Here is a 19,161-nt window from a genome sequence, read left to right as displayed (position 1 = left end):
TTGGTGATCCGGCGACATGCTGGCACTGCACGTGTCTACCCTGCATATGTCGGCGTTTCAATGACACCTTCGCGGTGCACGAAACAAGCGGTAAAAGACGTTGCATCGTTTGCAGCGCTGTCGCCGGATGGCAGGAGAGCCAATGAGGTCGGACAGGAGACGTGTGTGGTTCGAAACGAAACAAGGCTCACGTTTGAGAGGAGCCCCGAAAGAGCCCCTGGCTCGCATGCGATTGGTCAATCAGCCTGTCAATTGCCCCGCATGGAGAACTCCTATCCACTCTCTAGGGCTGAATCAGCTACAGTATCCGTAGGATTCTTGACATCGACATCGCGGGTATAGCCTGCGATTGATAGCGACCTTCCAGACATATCTTGGAACAGGAAGTGGCCGACCGATGCAGTGGAGGAGTTCCTAGGCACCAAACAAGTTCTCGTAGTCATCCGAGAGCCTTTTGAGCACCCGTAGGGAGGAGGAGAAGAGCAAGAGAAAGGAGAGTAAGAGGAAGGGAAGAAAGAACTAAAATACAAGTGAGCTACCTACTGCGCTGGGGCTTTCTGTCCATATTGGGATCAGAATACGGGTGATATCGATGGCTCCATGTGTACAACTTCTACTTGGCCAGACTGGCTGAAGTCCGTTCCATCTGCCTTGAACCCTTACAGAGTCGGACTACTAGTACCACAGCCCCCATTGCTTCCTGACCATGCCAAAGCACATACAGCATTGGTCTACCACCAGTGAACGATATCAAACTGCCAGGTCAAGTTGAACACAATCTATTTAAACACACACCCGCTGATTACAATGAATATGTGCCCGTGTCAGAAGACCAGAATACGCCTCTCTTCGCAGTTCAAGACCTCTTCTGCCCCATCTCCTCGCCCGCAAACTCGTCCCATTCATCCCCAAACCCGCCGCTGACCTTCTTCCCGACCCATATCCCGGCCGCCGTCCCGGCACTGGCAAGCAGAAACCACCCCTCGAACCAGCGATCCACGAACCCGGGCTCTAGCGCGCTCTCCAGTGCGTCCCCGACCGAGCGTCCCACTTCCTTAGGTAGGTTGCTCCGCATCAGCAATGCCGCGCTAATGACGTACGTTGCCGCCACCTGCCCAACCAGCAGCGCCAGGTTCGCCTGAGCTTGGTACAACAGGCCAGGCGCCCACTTCGCGAACAGCCTGAAGGTCTGCAAGACCGAGTTTGCACTGGCGGCGAGGATGACGCCGGATAGCAGGAAGGAGATCTGGCGCGCCCAGGCGATCTGGTCCAGCTTGGGGTCCCAGTGCTTAGCGAGCAGCCCCAGGAAGCGGTTGATAGGATCGGAGGAGGAGAACGAGGCGGAGGGATAGTACATGCGCCGGAGGGTGGTGAGAGTGGTGGCAAGGATCCGGTACAAGCAGTAGCCGGCAAAGATGTAACGCGGGACGGCGAGGAGGCGGCCGAAGGCGGTGCCATCGCGGGCATGGGCGGCTTGGCGTGATTTGAGGAGGGATAGGGATGCGGCAAGGTTAGATTCCATAGTCTCGAGGCCAGAGATTTCCATTTGGAGCGCCTTGATCTCGGCCGCTTCACCGCTGCCGGTGATCGTCTTGAGCGAGCCGATGACTTTGCCCATTAGTCCACTTGCCGGCGGCGCACTCCCATGAGGGGTCCCTCCCCCAACCCCGTCTGCCACCGCCTGCGCCTTTCTCTGCAGCGACCTCAGCCGGTGCCGCTTTGTCAGCAGCAACTCACTCGTAGCGTCCAGTCCAGCCTGCTTCCTCGCAATATCGGCGTCTGTGATCGGCCGTTTTCGATACGTCCGATCATCCACAAACGTGTGCCATGGACTCGACACGCTCGCGAACCCGGACAGCAATGCCATCAACGAGATCCCAATCACGCCTATTCTCTCCAGACACGCCCGTGACAGCCCCACATCAGCGATAGTCGAACCGAACCCTGCGCCGCCGATCCTCCCAACCTCTGCCCTCCCAATCGTCATCGCCGTGCTATCAAATCCTCCACCGCCCGCCTTGACACTCGCCATCCCAGCCAGCCGCCACAGATCCTCGTCCGCCCCAGGAGACCCCAACTGCGTGACCACCCTCCCAACAAACCAGAACGCCGCCAACCACCCGCCAAACACAGCCCCCTGCAAGCACCACGCAGCCCTCGAGACGACCCTGCCCTTCCCATCCCTCCCGAACCGCCACCCCCTCGAGGCCAGAACGCTCTGCACCTCCAGAAACGGCAGCACCCCAACAAGCATAACCACCAGCGTCGGCACCGTGACCCGCAGCCCGACCGCCCTCGCCCGCGCGCCCAGCACGGCGCCCTCTAGCTCCAGTATCTCGGCCAGGATCAGCTCCGCCAGCACGGCGCTGAGGCCCAAGGTGACGGCAAACGCGGCCGCGGCTAGACGCCTCCTAGGCGAGCGGGCCGCCTGCTCGGCGTGGGCCTGGCGCAGGGAGGGCGGGGCGGAGGCGGGCAGGAAATGGTCTTGTCCGTCGTCGATTGGTAACCCAGACGGGGAGGAGGAAGAAGGTGGTTGTTGGAGTCTGGCGAGGCGCGGGAACAGGCGCGTGAGGGAGACGGAGGAGACAAGGAGGAAGGTGAGCAGGACCGGGGAGAGGGTGAGAGTTGTGGAGATGGCGCTTGTTGAGCAGGACGAGGAAGGGCCGCACGAGGCTCCGTCGGCGTCGAGATTTGAGTTTGTGTCTGGGAGCGGCATAGTGAGCCTTTGTTCTGCGCCTTACTGTTGCTGCGGCTGTTGTAGTGGCGGAAGAAGACCGGTTCGGTTTGGGGTCGGAATCCTCCGTGGGTTGGTGACGGCTGGTGCGAGATCGCGGCGGTCGGAGGGAAGGAGCATTATACGACGAGATAGTGTCCGGGTGAAGGTTCAAAAACTACGGACTGCCGGGTCTGCTCGTCATGGTGGTGTTACAGGATGAGCTCAAAGTCTCTGTTCGCCGTGCGTTTGTTTCTGAACTTTAAGGGACGGAAGCTTGCGCGGCTCGTTCGAGGAATCCGCATGTGGGCCAGATACCCCGGATTTGGAGCTTTAGGTGGACCTGCATCACCGCCAACTTCAGGACCCCACCATGTCAAGCCCCGCCCTGCATTTTGTGAGGCTGTGTCGTTTCCAAACGTGCCAGAGAATCCAGGTTGTCTTCGGATTGACGTCTCGGCTCCCTTGCAAGTTGAGATTTGTGCCTGGTTATAGCGAAACTCTGAGGGTTGGAAGACAAGGAGAGAAGTTGCTAAGCACATCCTCTCGTTTCTTCGGACTCGGAGTCACAGAGCCAATTGCTGGGGTAAATATGAATTTACGATACAGTTATGCAAACATCGCTGAGGAGCCCGTGATAGAGCGACCTTGCCCGAAGCTGCACGCTAGAGTGTCTAAAAGTCGCTGCAGAATGCCACCGACCCGACGCAGTGAAACTACACAAAAAATGTAGATATCTTCGTTGCCCCTTTTCCCACTGACCCAGCGACCGCACGAGGGCGCCTCTACGACCTGAAGGACGACAAAGCTGCTGCTCGAATGGACCCCCCCCCCCCCCCAAAGAACCGTGATCGGGCCAGGTTGTAGAGGACATATCTGAGGCCGCTACGGCAGAAGCCCAGATTTTCGCCTTGCGCCCGTAACGCCAATACCCCTTCCAGAAAGTGACCAAATAGCACAAAAGCAGAAAACCTTCGCACCTAGACACCAAGGAGAAAAGCCATCCTATGATTTGGACACATCTTCCGCCCCTCTCTCCTGGGACTCATCGTCCTCCTCATCATCCTCGGGCTCTTTTGACTTGCCCGACTTCAACAGGGCAGCGGCTTCGCAGACTTCCATAGCGTGGAGCCGCTCCTTCCGTTGCCTTTCGAGCTTGGTCTCTTCCCGCTCATCGGGTACGTCCTGGCGGGCCGATACGGCTTCGACCTCGAATTCGTCCTCCTCATCGCCGCTTTCCTCATCCCCACTTTCGCCGCGAAGCGGAGTCAGTGGTGGGGAAGAGGAAGCGGCTCTTCCTGACGTAGCCGAGGCAAAAGTCGAGGGTGAGGACCGGCGACGGGTAGAATCTCGAGGGGTGTAAGGCTTGATGGTCGGGTCAAATGCAGCTGGCAGCCCGATGGCTGCGGCGACCCGGTGCGCCTCCTCATCCTCAGATATCGACTTCAAAAACTCGTACACGCTGCCGGCATCGCTGTCGGCCTCATGCTTACCCGAGTTGTATGCAAGCATGGTGGCATAGCTCTGCCGCGCTGGATCCTGTGAGCGCTTCTCCTTTTTCTTTAGTCGTTTGTCGTCGGGTCGGACCACCACAACCGGGATTGGGCTGTATTGAAGGCAGTATTTTGAGAACGAGTTCCGTGTATTCATCAGTCCTTGGATCCCTCCTAACGACCGTCCCTTGGTACCGACCACCAGCATGGACGGGTTGTAGATCCCCAGCTATCACGCAGGCGCGTTAGCACTACAACGTTGGTAAAACTTCATCGCCCGCTGGAAACACTCACTAGCTGCCGGAACGTATCATGAAGTTTCCCAACCGAGTACTCCAGGACGATGCTGATCGCCCTGTTCAGCTCATTCTTGGCTTGGATCTCCTCCAACAGCTTCCTCGCGTCCTCCTGATAGTTCTTTTCCGGGCGGAGAGGGCCCTCAAGGACTCTCACACACACCACCTCGTCGCCATCGTCCACCATGTTGGTCAGCAGCCAAACCAACGCATAATCGGAATAGGCATGCTCGTCAATCCCAATCATGAAAGTGCGGGACCTGCGCGACGGATGGTAGCCCTGGTGTCTGGCTTGCAGAGTAAATGACGAGGGGTTGTTCTTGGTAGCTTCCCCAACGGGCAGATTATCGAAACCCACATGTTGCTCAAACCTAGGGATCGGGTGCGGACTCGACGTTAGCGCGGACATGGCTCCGGAGAGGACGTCAGGTGGTGAGATGTAAACGCGGGAAAGCCCGTGAAATACAAGTAGGTCAATGAGAATTAAGAGCCATGCAGTGAGATGGAGAGGTAGAGCACTTGTCCAAGGGAAGAAATTCAGCTGAAAAAACGCGAGATTGAAAGGCACCCCAAGCTCGACAGATATTACCACGCAACAGGGCTGGAGATCCGAAAATGTAAGAACGAGGGGAAATCGTGATCTCTGCATACTTGCATCGTCATGCCAGATCTCGCCTCTCAGGAACTCCACAGAAATAGGAAAAGCCGAGCAAAAGCAGGCATGGAAAACCCTACTATCGCCTCAAACTAACGGAATTAGGCTGTTGCCCGAAACATGACATCGGCCCAGCCAGATCCAGCAGTATGGTGGGGTTGCGGGGCGAAAGGTGTGTGCGAAAGTGACGGGCGAGCTGGCCCGGTATTTCGCCTTTCCTGACGCAGCCCAGCGACTCATCAGGCAAGACCCCATCAACCCTGAACCCAGCTCGATGCAGGTCCCGTGTTGAACCTCACGCGACTTAGGCTTTGAGTGGCATTCGGGCTAGTGCGTCGCTGAATGATGTGGCCACAGCAGGTGCTGGGGAGCTAGGGAGATTCTCTTCGGTTTATCTCGGGGGCTGCAAATACTGCAACTGCAGACGATCCGAAGGAGAACTGTCGACATCGGAATGACGAGTTCACTGACATCTTCCTGTTCCCTCCGACCTCAGAACGCATGGTAGCTTGGCACTCGCTTGACTGGCCAGTGAGGACAAGTATCACACGGCGCTGAGAAGAGGCGAGGATGCATGCGGCTTTCGTCGGGAAGATGAGAGAGACGGATACACCCGAAACACACACACACTCGACGTCTCGCGCGCAGCACCACTTGGCACTGGGTTTGCGTTACAACGAAATGTGTGGGCTGTGTCCGAAAAAGATCCGGTTTCCACCAAAACAACTGGGACAGGCAGAAGAGGGAGAACGAAGGACTCACCTTACAGGAGACGGCGACGACTCGCGCAGTCGCCGGTTGTCCATCTTCCGCGGCTGTCCCTGGGGTAGCGACGGATTAAGTGGCGGCCGGAAGGTAACGGACGCGGCTGAGGACTTTCGGTCTCCGGTAGACGAGCAACCGCTGTCGTTAGAGGAGTGTCGTGAACTGTCCCTCTGGAACTCCTCAGAGATGGATGTTAAGGTGGTAGTGCTGGATACAGTAGCAAGCGGTGGGGACGCTCCATTCAGTCTTCGGCCACCATTACGGCCATTTCTGGTCGTGAAATAATCGACAGATATTGGGGGCGCTTTCGTGCATGGTGATACATCCGAGTCGGGACTCTTGGCCACCGTGGGAGATGAAGTCAGTCGGGCCACATTGTCGGTGGTCTCAGCCATCATAGGCCGGAAGCCTTGCTGACCGTCGCTTCTCTTGAGAAGTTATCCAGTAATGGTACGGCCTCGCAGAGAGGCCAGCAGATGTTATCCTGTGGGAACTTGCATGGAGCTCGAGGAGTCTGCCGAGCTCGTTGAGAGCTGGCGCCGTGGCACCAAGCTGTGGTAATGGAAGCTGGCGAGATTCTTTTGGCGGACAGGTCTTGGCGGACGATAAATGGTGAAGTCGGTCAAGAAACGAATGCGGTGGAGAGGAAAATCAGGGATGCGGGCCACCAGGCGGGAAGGCGAGCTTCGAATTCGCCAATGCCGATTTTGTCGTATTTGTTGTGAATGTGGTGGAAGGAAAGGAATCCAGTCGCGGCCTCAGCAGTGGCGGGTACGAACGTCACTCTTGAATCATTTAAGTCTGACTTGCACTGTGTTGAGTGAACGACGGAAAGAGCTTCCGTGGGGCAGTACCTTAACGGACGAAGGAGCTCGGACCTTGGCTAGAAGCGCATTAGGTAAGGTGTAAGGTAGCTCGGTAGGTAGGTCGTACGCTGGTTCACAGAACAATGAACATGGAAGGCCAGCTAGTGTAGAGCCGCGCGTCGACCGGGAGAAGTTGGGGATACTAATAGTGTAGGCCGATGCTTGGCTGGTCTTATTAGGCACCCGGGGCAGTGGTGAGATCGCGCGGCTCGAGCTCCGGTTTTCCAAGGGTGTCACTCCTTTTGCATGCCTTTTTTCCAGCCTGTCTTGGCGAGCGGGCAGATGCTACCTTACCTTCGAAGGCTTCGACCCATGCAAGTCGGATTCTGTACCACAGTAGGGCCCCTGCCTCTGGACAAAATAAGCCGTACAGCGAGCTTCGCTATCAGCGGATCGATACGACTAACTTCTTCTCTTTAACTTATTACTTTCTTTTCTTTATTTCCCACCTTTCTCTTCTTCCTCATTATTTCCTTTGTTCCTAGCTTTACTTTCTTATCTCTTCTTCCCTTGTTTCTTTTTCCCATTCTGTTTCTTTCGATGGGATTTTACTTGCTAGACTCACCCATCTCTCAAACTACCTCACTACCTATCATTTGTGGTGCGGATTTCTTTGACATGGGGGAGAACCCCAACCAGCACCGCCAGCTGCAGCCTGGCCTTGCTCTCTCACAAATCCGCAACTTTCTGTTTCGTCAATACCTAATCCTTCTCTCCGCTCGCTACCGGCTTTGAGAAGCTCTCTCATGATTTGCGTACGTTTCGGGGGACCTCACCATGTGAACGGAACACAGGGCTTTCCAGCCTGAAAGCGGCAGCCGCCCCAGTGCAACAATGGAAGCCGTGAATACCGTACCGAGGGGCAGCCTCAAAGCCTCGATGCTGACGGTGAAGCGACCAAGAAGCTTAACGAAGCAGTACCTACCTCTATGAGAACATCTCAACGACAAACCGATGACCCGTCCTTGAGCATTCTAGGGTCGATTACTGCCGTTGACCGTGCCGTTTCCCGGCCCTAAGGTACGCGACGCGGTGAGACACGCGCGACAACGATAGCGCCTTCGCTTCGGGTACTACCTCGTGGCCGTCCACAGGGGCCTTAATCACGAGTAGGTAGCACTCAGCCGTCAGGTAATGCAATTATCGGAAGCATTGCCCCAGACACTGCCACCTCCTCTCTCGCCCGCATTAGCAGCTGCATCCTCGAATCTGCCCGCCTTCTTGTCTGGAGTCTTGGAAGCGACAGGGATCAGCTTTCCGGTGCCCGCCAGCAAGGATGCCAAACGCTAACGGCAGTGGCCGGTGGGGTTAAAGTGAGAGTTCAGCAATGCGTCGGGTCCCGACTCCCGAGTGGACTGGCCTGATGGATGAAGCAGGCGATCAACGCGAGCTGGAGGGAAAAGAGAGGTGAGACCAATATTCGTAAGTCCTTGCATGCAGCGAAGCTAAGCACAACTTGATAGATGCCTAGGGAGAAAAGATGGGAGGACTTGCTATGAGGTAGTACAAGCTGATCACTGAAAAAGCAGTATATTATACGAACGGAGAGTACCTCAACAGCTGGAACCACAGGGAACCTAAGGACAAAAATGTCGTCTTGCCTCCTGAGACCTAGGTCCGGCCGACCCGACACCATTACTTTGGTCTACGGTTTCTTTTGCCAGAGGATGCTAACCAAGAAGACAAATCCGAACCGTCTGTGAACCTGTCCAGGTAATACGGAGTACACATGTACTACATATCACAGCAGCGACGATCCACGGCATCTGATGTGCCACAAGACGGACCAGGCCTCGCTGATCCAATGATGCCATATCGCCAGACACATGGCACTCGCCATTGGATAGAGATCTGGTAATCCATGGGCTTCTCAACGGATATGCTTCCAGACTGTGAAACCCTTCACTACGCCAAGCCTACGCCAAGGGGCCACCCCACCTCGGCCGTCGACCAACCCAGAGTCCCAGAACAAACTTCCATCGGCCGCCCGTCTCTTGGCTTGCCCGTCCAGAAACATATCCTTATATATGTAGGGCGCGAGACCAACTGCAGTGCAGCATGCACGCCAGCAGCGTGCTTGACGTGCCCTGCTGCATCGTCTACATTACTATTATCGGCCGCCTCAGGTCAGCCAAGCAGCCAAGACCGCCTAGCCAGCACATGCAGTGGCAGCATCATGACTAACTAAATAACAGTCACTTCGTCATCCAGTCCGTTTAGCTTGTGGGACACGCCCCCCGGGGCGGTAGGCGGACCTTGCGGTTTCGTGGTCGGAGGCCTCACTTCGGACCAAGCCTTCCCGATGAAGAAGAGGTTGACACTGACAAAGGCAGGCCCTCCCCTTTCCTATCCTCCGGGGAAGCAGGCCTTGATGTCCCGACTCCATGAGTTCCTCCCGAGGCAGGGAGGGTTGTAACGGGAGAGAGTTTTGTCGTACCAGTGCCATCGGCCTTGGCTGGCTTGGCTTTTCCCGACTGCCGGACACGGCAACACCAAGTGTTCCGCAGCCTGAGCGCATAACTTGCCTATCCTGGCATATGCCCTCCCGCGGTGAGGTTGTACAAATCATACACCAAGTACACATATAACATACAACTCCGCCTGTGCGACGGTTGCAACTGTGGCAGCTCCATACTACCTCCGCGGGATGAAACAGGGGATTGGCTCTTCATGATGCCATGTTGACCAAAGCACTTAACCGTTATCATCGGACACGGCGCAGATTGGGAGGCCGAGGGAGATACGAGCGGACGTCTCAATCGCACCTTCATTGTCCGGCCACGCCCCTATCGTGACCGCTATCATCTCTGGTCATTCAGACTTTTTGCCTGCCTTGTCCCCCATTTGCCTGGGCCTTGAATCCGCCGCCTCCTGGAGGATGCGCAATCGGATCCCCCGGACTTTGCTTGACCTAATCCTCCACCTACTGTAGTCAGGACTTTGCCAAGATATGCTCTGAGTATCCGTGACCGTCCCTATGTCAGCCAACTTGCTTTTCCACCCGCTTCTTGATGTTTTGATACGTGCCCATCCGACGCCTGATATGCTATGTTGTCGAAAAGATCTGCGCAGTTCTGACTCCCCAATCCCATGATTACGCAATGACCAATGTAGTCCAGAAGAGGGAAGGGATGGGTTCCTTCCCCGCCTGACAACGGCTCTTGCTAGCATCCACTTCATCGTCTCCAGAGGAAAAGATCCGATGCTCATGCGTAGGTGCGAGCCAGGTTACGCAGATACCAGTCGACCAGCTTGCGACCCATCTTGGCTTCCGAGATGTGAATCAGATCCTGCAGGAGAAGTCAGCATGGTCAGAAGCGCAAATATACGTTGCTACATGGAGAACTTACACCCTGCAGCGCATAGTCGAGGTCGCTGATGTTGATCAGCTCGCCCTCCAAAAGCCCGTTGTCCGTCCAGCGCAGTTGCTTAGTCCGCTGCTTGGTAACAAGCAACATCGAGCGAAGCTCCTCCGGCTTGACGTCGAGGAAGCCAGCCAGCTTCTTCAGGTCCATGGTAGTGTACAGCCGCAGGTACGACTTGATCGTCGGGCTCCACATGTTGGTCTTGACCTCTTCCATGAAGATGGACAAGTGGTGGTCGACGGGGTCGACGTTGACCTCAGGCCTGTCGAAGTCAGGAGGAACCGGCGAGATGAACTTGGGGCACGCGAGCCTGAAGAGTTCTTCGAAGATGGGCAGCGACTCGGGCCCGCCGCGCTGCAGCTTCAGCAGCTGGTCGCCGTACTTTTCGCGCAGCGCCGTGTGGATGGTGTCGTCCAGGCGCGTGGGGTGGAAGGCAACGCAGATGGCGATCAGCGCGAGCATCTGGTCGTTCTTCTTGGTGATGGAGTCGTATTGAGTGTTCTTCTGGAAGTTCTTGGTCCGCGAGACGTAGACCAGGATGTGGCTGAACATGCGGATGGCGTCAGCGTAGCGACGCATCATCATGTAGGAAAACCCGACATAGTAGTAGGTGGTGAAGTGCGCAGCCATGACGCGGGCGAACATGGCCTTCTTGTTCAGCTCAATGTCGTCGAGCGTCTTGAGCGCGAGGCTGAAGTCTCCAAGAAGGCAGTGGACCCGGAGGAGACCGATGATGGAGAAATACCCCAGCATGCGGTAGAGGTTCTTGGAGCCGTACGGGCCGGCCACGGCCATGGGGTCTTCGTTCCGCCGCATGGCCGCTAGCTGCTCGGTTATTTGCGATTTCTGGATCAGGGAGTACAGGACGTTGAGCACGCTGTAGCATCCCCACTGATTCGGGTTGTCGCGCAGGATCTGGGCTTCCTCCTCGTTGTTGGCCTGCCTTGCAATCCTCGCCCGGTACGAGCAGAATGTGTTGAATTGGTAGATGAACTCATCAATCACGTCCCACGCCCAGTAATACTACCGCACGCCGCAGTCAGCAAGAAGAACCCAGCGACGGCCAGAGGAGAAAAAGCAAGGCGCACTGACCGATGGGGGCTCGAGGTCGACGGGGCCCTCGGAGTTGAGGATGTAGTGGAACAGGGCGCAGTAGTTGTCGTAGCTCTGGAACTTGGTCTCGAGGGTCGCCTGATAATCGAGCGGTTGCGCAGCCTGGACTAGCCTGGCCTGGATATCTTCGGCCTGTGGGGCGAGCAGGCCCGGGTCGAGTTCGTCCATATCACCCGCGTACTGCACCTGCTCCTTGTAGTCGGCGACCAGGGCCTCCTCCTCTACATCGCTGTCATCCTCGATGGCGCGGGCGGGCGCCATACCGGTTTGGTAGCTCATTTTGTCCAACTGTCAGGGGAATAAGCTCCAACAATTCTTTGGGCGACGGACGAGGGAGCGTTGCTCGTTGTTGTCACTTGCTTTCCTTTGTCGGGGCCGTCGCAAAGACCTGAGATGCTTCAAGTTTGCTCGGGTGTGGGGCTCGAGTTTTGTGGTCGACTGCAACGGTTTAGGGTTTGGTGTGCCTTGATAAAGCGATTTCCTTCGCGGTCTTGCTTCGGTTATGACATATTAGGAACGGGACGCAGGTTGTGATTAACAACCGAGCGTCAGACTCTGTCCGGAACTTTGAGTATATCTTATTCACTAAAGTATCCATCAGTTCTAATCATGGACACACTACATGCTTCTGTAGTTTACCAGCTCACATGTGCAAATGCCCCTCGTCGAGGATTGAGATCGTTATATCCGGTATATCGTCTGAATCATTATCAATCATCCCCCAATTTGCCCCGCCAAACCATCCCACTTTCCAATCTTGGCTGGGCAGTCTTCGAGGTGTTAGTCAGGCCGCTCAACTACACCGGAATCATCATATAAGATCCCCGGCCCCCTATCCCCTAACAAAGTCACCTTTAAGGGCAACATCAGCCCACGAGCCCGTTTCAACCACTCGATAGGTATCCCAGTGCTGTGATTCAACTTCCAAAATCAGCCAAGATGCCCGTTGTCAGTCCGGAAAAGCTGGCAAAACTCCAGCAAAATGCTGATGATGTGCGAAATGTAAGTTCCTCCCTGGCCCGAGCTCCTGTTACAGGACACTGACAACGGTTTGCAGATTTGCATTTTAGCCCATGTTGTAAGGTCCTATACTCTAGGTTAAACGGCATCGGGTCAGAACTCACATGTGTCCCAGGATCACGGGAAAACATCGCTTACCGACGCCCTTCTCGCCACAAATGGTATCATCTCACCAAAGCTGGCCGGCAAGATCCGGTACCTGGACTCTCGGCCGGATGAGCAGCTCAGAGGCATTACGATGGAATCCTCGGCCATCTCTCTTTACTTTTCAATGCTGCGGAGGTCGAGTCCCGAGGCTGCCCCTGAGTCGAAAGAATACCTCATCAACCTCATCGACTCGCCAGGACACATAGATTTCAGCAGTGAAGTCTCTACGGCGTCTCGTCTCTGCGATGGGGCTGTTGTTCTGGTCGACGCAGTGGAGGGGGTGTGTAGCCAGACAGTCACAGTGCTAAGACAGACATGGACCGAGAAGCTCAAGCCACTGCTCGTCATCAACAAGATCGATCGCCTGATCACGGAGTTGAAGATGACGCCAAATGAGGCGTACACGCACCTCAGCAAACTCCTGGAGCAAGTCAACGCCGTGCTGGGGAGCTTCTTCCAAGGCGAGCGGATGGAGGAGGATCTCAACTGGCGGGAGCGGATTGAGGCCCGCGTTGCGGCTTCGGTTGCCAAAGAAGCCAGGCTTGCAGACCAACAGCCCGACTCGGGGGAGCTCCAGTTCGAGGAAAGAGATGATGAAGAGCTCTACTTCGCCCCCGAGAAGAACAACGTCATCTTTGGCAGCGCCATCGACGGCTGGGCTTTCACGGTGAGGCAGTTTGCCGGCCTGTACGAAAAGAAACTGGGCATCAAACGCAGCGCGCTGGAGAAGGTCCTGTGGGGAAACTTTTACCTGGATCCCAAGACGAAAAAGGTCCTGGGACCCAAACACCTAAAGGGCCGCTCCCTGAAACCCATATTTGTCCAGCTAGTGCTCGACCAGATCTGGGCAGTCTACCAGGCCACCGTCGGCGGAGACAATGGAAAGGGTGACCCCATCCTTCTGGAGAAGATCACCAAGTCCCTCAGTATCACCATTCCTCCGCACATCCTCCGCTCGCGAGACCCGAAACTGCTACTCACCACGGTGTTTGCTTCCTGGTTGCCAGTTTCGGTGGCGTTGCTGGTTTCCGTGGTGGAATCGCTGCCGTCACCGAAGGCGGCTCAGGCCGAGCGCTTCCCTCTCCTGTTGGAAGACGTCCCAGGCGCAGAGCACATCGACCCAAAGGTGAAGGAGGCTATCACCTCGTTTAAGACGGCTCCATCGGACCCGGTAGTTGCCTACGTCAGCAAGATGGTGTCTGTCAAGGAGAGCGAGCTGCCGGAGAACAAGCGACGCGGACCCATGAGCGGCGAGGAGGCACGGGAACTGGCCAGGAAGAAGCGTCTTGAGGCCTCTCGTGCGCAAGGTAACATGGGCAATGGTAGTGATATGGATGCCTTGGCTTCCACGTTTTCCGAGGCTACACTGGACCAGGAAACTCCCGAGGAAGAAGAGAAGCAGGCCGAACCCGAGCATTTGATCGGCTTTGCGCGGATCTACTCTGGCAAGTTATCTGTGGGCGACGAGATCTACGTCCTCCCGCCCAAGTTCTCACCAGCACACCCGCTCGCTGAGCCGGTACCAAGGAAGGTGAAAGTGACGGCGCTCTACATGCTGATGGGCCGCAACCTCGAGGCCCTGGATTCGGTTCCTGCTGGCGTGGTCTTTGGCATCCGCGGACTTGAAGACAGCGGGCTCCTCAAGTCGGGCACCCTCTGCAGCCAGGTAGAAGGGGCTATCAACCTAGCGGGTATCGCGAACCTACAGGGGCGCCCCATTGTCCGTGTGGCGTTGGAGCCTGACAACCCCGCCGATCTGGACAAGATGATTAAGGGCCTCCACCTGCTCGTCCACAGCGATCCTTGCGCCGAGTATGAGCAATTCTCCAGCGGCGAGCACGTGCTGCTGACTGCCGGCGAACTGCACCTGGAGCGGTGCCTGACAGATTTACGGGAGCGGTTCGCACGATGCGAGATCCAAGCCGGCGCGCCGATTGTGCCATACCGCGAAACCATCGTCCGTGCCGAGGAGATGCGTCCTCCAGCCAACAAGGAGCTGGGCAGGGGCGTGGTGGTTGGCGTGACGAGCTCCAAGCAGGTCACCATCACCCTGCGGGTGAGACCATTACCGCGGGATGTCACCGACTTTCTAGTCAAGAACGCAGCGGGCGTAAAGCGGTTATACTCCGATCTCAAAGCCGCTGAGAAGGGGGAGGATGGATCCCCCCCTCCTGAATCGACTGCAGAAAACGGGGCCGCCCAAGACGACTCAGCCGAAGCCGACGACGATGTCGCTGAAGGCCGCAGAGCCCTCTCTCCGGAAGAACTTGGAAAGCAGCTCCAAGCCCGGTTTGACAGCGAGAAAGACCGTCTCGACACATGGAAGGGCGTCGTCGATCGCATCGTCTCCTTCGGCCCGCGCCGGACAGGCCCCAACCTTCTCATCGACGCAACGAAAGAACAGCTTATCCCCAAAGCCTTCAACCTAAATCCCAACGCCAACCATCCTACTAGTCTCGAAATCCGCCCATCCGCCAACGAGACGCTCAGCCCGCACCACTTCTCCGACAAGATCGCCTACGGCTTTCAACTAGCGACCAACTCCGGGCCCCTCTGCCATGAGCCCGTCCAGGGCATAGCCGTCTTCATCGAGGACATCTCCGTAACTCCGCCCTCCTCCGCGGACGAAGAGGCAGCCACAGCGCGCGACCGCCTGGGCCGTCTGACGGGGGAAGTCATTAAGACGGTCCAGCAGTCCATCCACAAGGGGTTCCTCGACTGGTCGCCACGGCTGATGCTGGCGATGTACTCGTGCGAGATTCAAGCGTCGACCGAAGTGCTAGGCCGAGTCTACGACGTGCTCACCCGCCGGCGGGGCCGCGTGCAGTCGGAGGCCATGAACGAGGGCACGCCCTTCTTCACCATCCAGGCTCTCCTGCCCGTGGCCGAGTCGTTCGGCTTCGCCGACGACATGCGCAAGCGGACGTCGGGCGCGGCCCAGCCGCAGCTGATCTTTGCCGGCTTCGAGATCCTCGACGAGGACCCCTTCTGGGTGCCCTTCACCGAGGACGACCTGGAGGACCTGGGCGAGTACGGCGACCGCGAGAACGTGGCGAAGCGGTACATGGACGGCGTGCGCCGGCGGAAGGGATTGCTGGTGGAGGGCCGGAATGTCGCGACAGATGCGCAGAAGCAGAAGACATTGAAGCGGTAGTACTACTAGTATCCGTAGTTGCGAACCTTATGCGGGGGAACAACGGGGTTCTGTTCTGTGGCAGGGCGGAACCGTTTCTAGGCTTTGATAAAAAAAAAGACGGCTGGAGAAATACTGGCGTTGGAGTGGGACGATTTGGATGTTCATGAATGTCAAAACGATGGCCCCGAGTGCCTAAGGTACCTAGTGGTTGGAAGAGAGAATCTCGCAACAAACAAAGTACCGGCCGTGAAGTATATAAGAGTATGTGAGATGCGTTCATATTTCCCTTTTGCTATCCCGTGTCTAGAACTGAGGAGAGACTGAAGGTGCCGTTAAAAGCGTGCCCGGAGCCAACCAGAAAGCTCCCTCTCTCACCCTGGTTCCGTGAGGCATGTCGTCCTCTAAGGCGATAAAGAATGCCACAATCGTCCAGACATAGAAGACGTAGAACTGGTTGGGGGCAGGTTGCGTGAGATGCCCAAAAAGCCCAAGAGATAGGTGGGAATCCCAAGGACCTGTCTGTGGAGGGGGCGTCTCATTCATACCCTCACTGCCCATATCTAACGCAATATTCGCCCCCCCCCCCCCTTTCCCCCCTCTTTTCCCTCCCTTCCAAAACCTGAGATTTTGCCCATGTCAAATAGAAACACCCGCCCGTGACAACCGAGAAGAAACCTGCATCCATATCATTCACCCGCTGCCCGCGTGGGCAGAAGAGGCCACTTATTTTAGGAACCGAGAAACTCGCGCCGCATGTCTGTGCATAAACATCATGGCCAAGATATCACGAAGATGCATACTTTTTGGTATAGTCGGAAGTCATGTCAGCCCAAGCCGTGCACTCGTCTTGGCCAATGTCAGTCGATAGCCATGTTGGGCTGACGATGCTAGGAATAGATGAGCGGTAGACCCGTGATCCCGAAAGTGGCAGACTCGGCAACTTCACTCGGTTTCTGAGAGGAAGGCCGCTATATCCTTGTAAGCTTCATAGGCCCGATGCTGGCCTATCCCAAATAAAGACGAAGTGATGCGAGGGTGCGCGAGCGATTGGTGTGAGACGAAGAGGAAAAAGATGTCGTCAAAGCCGCAAGAGCCGAGAGATTCGCCGGAGTCTATGTGGACTCTCCACTGCCAATGGGGCGGGGAAAACCAACTTGGGGGCTTCGTTCGTGCGTTTACGAGACGATTGCACGGTTGCCCTGTCCGCGTCGTCCCTTATTGGGCACCGTGGTCCAGCCATCCTCATCAACAGTTGGTGTCGGGGGCGCCTGCTCGACGCTCGGAGACTGAGGCGGCTGCGGGGCGGCACCACTACCGTTAGAGCGCGGTGGCCGTGCGGTATCTCGAGGACCACGAGGGGGACCGCCACGCCGGGGAGCACCGGCGCCATGGCCGCCGCGAGACGGGATGCGCTGCTCCCCTGTTGGCTGCCTCCAGCTACCGCTCTCGAGAGCTCGTGATTTGGGTGCTTCCCGTGGCTCACGAGAGCGGACGGGGAGCTTCTGCTCGTTGGTAGCCTCGGCCAGAGTGGCCTCCTTGTCGGCCGCCTTTGCCTCGGGCTCGTCCGCAGGCGTCTCCTCCTTCACACCGTTGGCCTTCGCTGCCTCCTCTGCTGCAGCCTTCTCGGCGGCTTCTTTGGCGGCCGCTTCCTTGGCGCGCTTCTCTTCCTTTGCCCTCTCCTCGGCTTCCCTCTTTTCCCTCTGACGCCGCTCTTCAACCTCACGTTCCCGTGCAGTGGTGTCAATTGGGCGTGCCGCACCGAACGGGTTCGGCTTAGATCCGCCAGAAGTAGAGGTGGCAGGGGCCGCATCGGTGGCTTCGGAAACAGTTCGCTTGGCGAGGTTCAGCTTGGGCCGTCCGGCAGGCAGAGCGGCAGAAGCAGCCGGCGAAGGGGGTGCCTCGCTGCCCTCGCGAGACTGGCCTGGCGACTTGATCGACGCGTCGGGGCGCATTTGGCTACGCCAGTTGGAGACTGTCTCTGCAGCGGTAGGAACACGTTCCGGGCGGTCGGGACGCTCTGGGCGATCCGCAAATTCACGACGGGGTGGGCGGGAATCCTGACGGCCCTCACTGGGGCCCCAAGCAGCCGGGGAGGCTCTCCTGTTACCGCGGAACGACTCGGATCGCGCATCCATGCCACGGGAGCGGGAACCCTCGCGAGACTCGGGCCGCTCTTGCTGGGGCAGAGGTGACAGAGGTCCGCGTCTCTCCCAGTTGCCGAAATCACGGACCTTGCCGTCATCGGCAGGCTGGAATTCCCGTCTACGCTCGCTGAAATCATTATTACGTCGATCACCGCCCCGGCCGGGGATATCAGCCAAAGGACCCTTCCGCTGAGACCAATCGAGTTCACGAAACGAATCGGCCCTGTCGAAACCTCCCCTCGCTAGAAAGAGGATCAGCTACTGGTTGCACATCTCTGAAGTGAAGAGTAAGACTTACGGGGATCAGCAACCTTGATTCGGATGCTGCGGCCCTGAAAGGTCTGTCCATCGCGAGTGAGGGCTGTCTTGAGACCCTCGAGGTCGGCGAACTCAGCATAAGCGAAACCCTTCGGCCGGTTCTGTTCGCGATCCTCAATGATCCGCACGTTCGTCACGTTACAATCCTCAAAAAATTCCGTGACTGTCTCGACAGTGGCATCATAGGACAGGTTGCCAAGATGGGCGGTGAACGGGGGTTTGGTGGGCAGCTGCTGGGGCAAATTGTCGCGGAGCGAATGGTAGCCTTGAACAACGTAAATCAGTCATGAACCCCAGGTGACTGCGGCTTGTATGACATACCTCGATCATTGCCACCGCCATATGAGCTCATTCCACCCGAGCGACGCTCGGGAGGGGGGAGCGGCTGAGTGCCTGGCTGCCGTCAGCATTGTTGACCGAAAGTGTTACTTGCACATGTGCGTACCGGATGCTAACAGAAGTCAGCACAAAACAACTGGGCTCTCATTAGGGGTTGTACTCACCATAAGTGTCCTCGACTTCATCGGCCCACGAGGAGACGCCGCCGCCAAATGCTAGAGGCCAGTGTTAGTATGTGATCAGGGAAGGGAGCCGGTAGCACCCAAGGTCCTAAGGCGGCGCAGCCTTGGCATGGAGGGGAACTTACAGGTATCATTTAGAAAGTCGCCCAGCGACAACTTCTGGACCTCCTTCTTTTTAGGTGCTATATAGTTGTATTAGCGACGAGCGCAACGAGTTGTTGGGTTTCCCGCGGTGCCAGAAGTGTACTTGTGGGGGGCTGGCGGCACTCACCCATGATTGCGGTTTGCCCACACGCGCTGCGATGTACCACCGAAGCGCGATGTGAGATAGTTGTCCGGAGTAGCGGGTCCCCGGAGAAGAATAATCACTGGCTTGCTTGATGCGAGAACCAGGAATGCGCGGACTCCGGATGCTGTACAAGCGGGGGCGGATGGGTTGATGAGCGAATATAAGGGGTTCGCAACCAAATGGTTTGTTCGGGCAACGTGGTTTTGGGTTGCCGGCGGAGGCAAAAAATTATCAAGGGTAATGTTCGATTGAGGAATCAGGGTTGACATTTTTTTCCGCTCAGAATGGGGTGGGGTGTGCGGGGCCGCTCACTCACCAGA

General features: G+C 57.0%; 5 protein-coding genes across 5 annotated transcripts; 1 reads left to right on the top strand and 4 right to left on the bottom strand.

Moving 5' to 3' along the window:
* Positions 1-599: 599 nt before the first annotated feature.
* B0T15DRAFT_299920 (Abscisic acid G-protein coupled receptor-domain-containing protein) lies at positions 600-3,036 on the bottom strand. Its single transcript, XM_062863801.1, has one exon. It carries the CDS (start codon positions 2,714-2,716, stop codon positions 857-859), a length of 1,860 nt encoding a protein of 619 aa, XP_062718069.1. The 5' UTR covers positions 2,717-3,036; the 3' UTR covers positions 600-856.
* A 682-nt stretch (positions 3,037-3,718) lies between these two features.
* Positions 3,719-4,911, bottom strand: B0T15DRAFT_496758 (uncharacterized protein; the record flags this gene model as incomplete). Its single annotated transcript, XM_062867205.1, has 2 exons — positions 3,719-4,435; positions 4,501-4,911. The coding sequence occupies 2 exons, from the start codon at positions 4,909-4,911 to the stop codon at positions 3,719-3,721; spliced, it is 1,128 nt and encodes a 375-aa protein (XP_062718068.1).
* A 4,772-nt stretch (positions 4,912-9,683) lies between these two features.
* On the bottom strand, positions 9,684-11,710 carry B0T15DRAFT_299745 (translation initiation factor 3 complex subunit L). The gene is made up of 3 exons (XM_062863800.1): positions 11,246-11,710; positions 10,139-11,176; positions 9,684-10,078 (listed from the first exon to the last, which is right to left on the bottom strand). The coding sequence occupies exons 1-3, from the start codon at positions 11,543-11,545 to the stop codon at positions 9,995-9,997; spliced, it is 1,422 nt and encodes a 473-aa protein (XP_062718067.1). The 5' UTR covers positions 11,546-11,710; the 3' UTR covers positions 9,684-9,994.
* A 495-nt stretch (positions 11,711-12,205) lies between these two features.
* Positions 12,206-15,587, top strand: B0T15DRAFT_496756 (P-loop containing nucleoside triphosphate hydrolase protein; the record flags this gene model as incomplete). The annotated part of the gene is made up of 3 exons (XM_062867204.1): positions 12,206-12,268; positions 12,324-12,344; positions 12,402-15,587. 3 exons carry the CDS (start codon positions 12,206-12,208, stop codon positions 15,585-15,587), a joined length of 3,270 nt encoding a protein of 1,089 aa, XP_062718066.1.
* Positions 15,588-16,435: 848 nt separating this feature from the next.
* B0T15DRAFT_299699 (uncharacterized protein) lies at positions 16,436-19,088 on the bottom strand. The gene is made up of 7 exons (XM_062863799.1): positions 18,824-19,088; positions 18,678-18,734; positions 18,535-18,585; positions 18,477-18,482; positions 18,353-18,424; positions 18,012-18,296; positions 16,436-17,955 (listed from the first exon to the last, which is right to left on the bottom strand). Exons 1-7 carry the CDS (start codon positions 18,825-18,827, stop codon positions 16,745-16,747), a joined length of 1,686 nt encoding a protein of 561 aa, XP_062718065.1. The 5' UTR covers positions 18,828-19,088; the 3' UTR covers positions 16,436-16,744.
* Between the last annotated feature and the right edge of the window lie 73 nt (positions 19,089-19,161).

This window comes from Chaetomium strumarium (assembly GCF_033439665.1).
Source record: "Chaetomium strumarium strain CBS 333.67 chromosome Unknown B0T15scaffold_7, whole genome shotgun sequence".
In the NCBI taxonomy this organism is placed as follows: Eukaryota; Fungi; Ascomycota; class Sordariomycetes; order Sordariales; family Chaetomiaceae; genus Chaetomium; species Chaetomium strumarium.
This window is presented reverse-complemented; position numbering and strand designations above follow the sequence as displayed.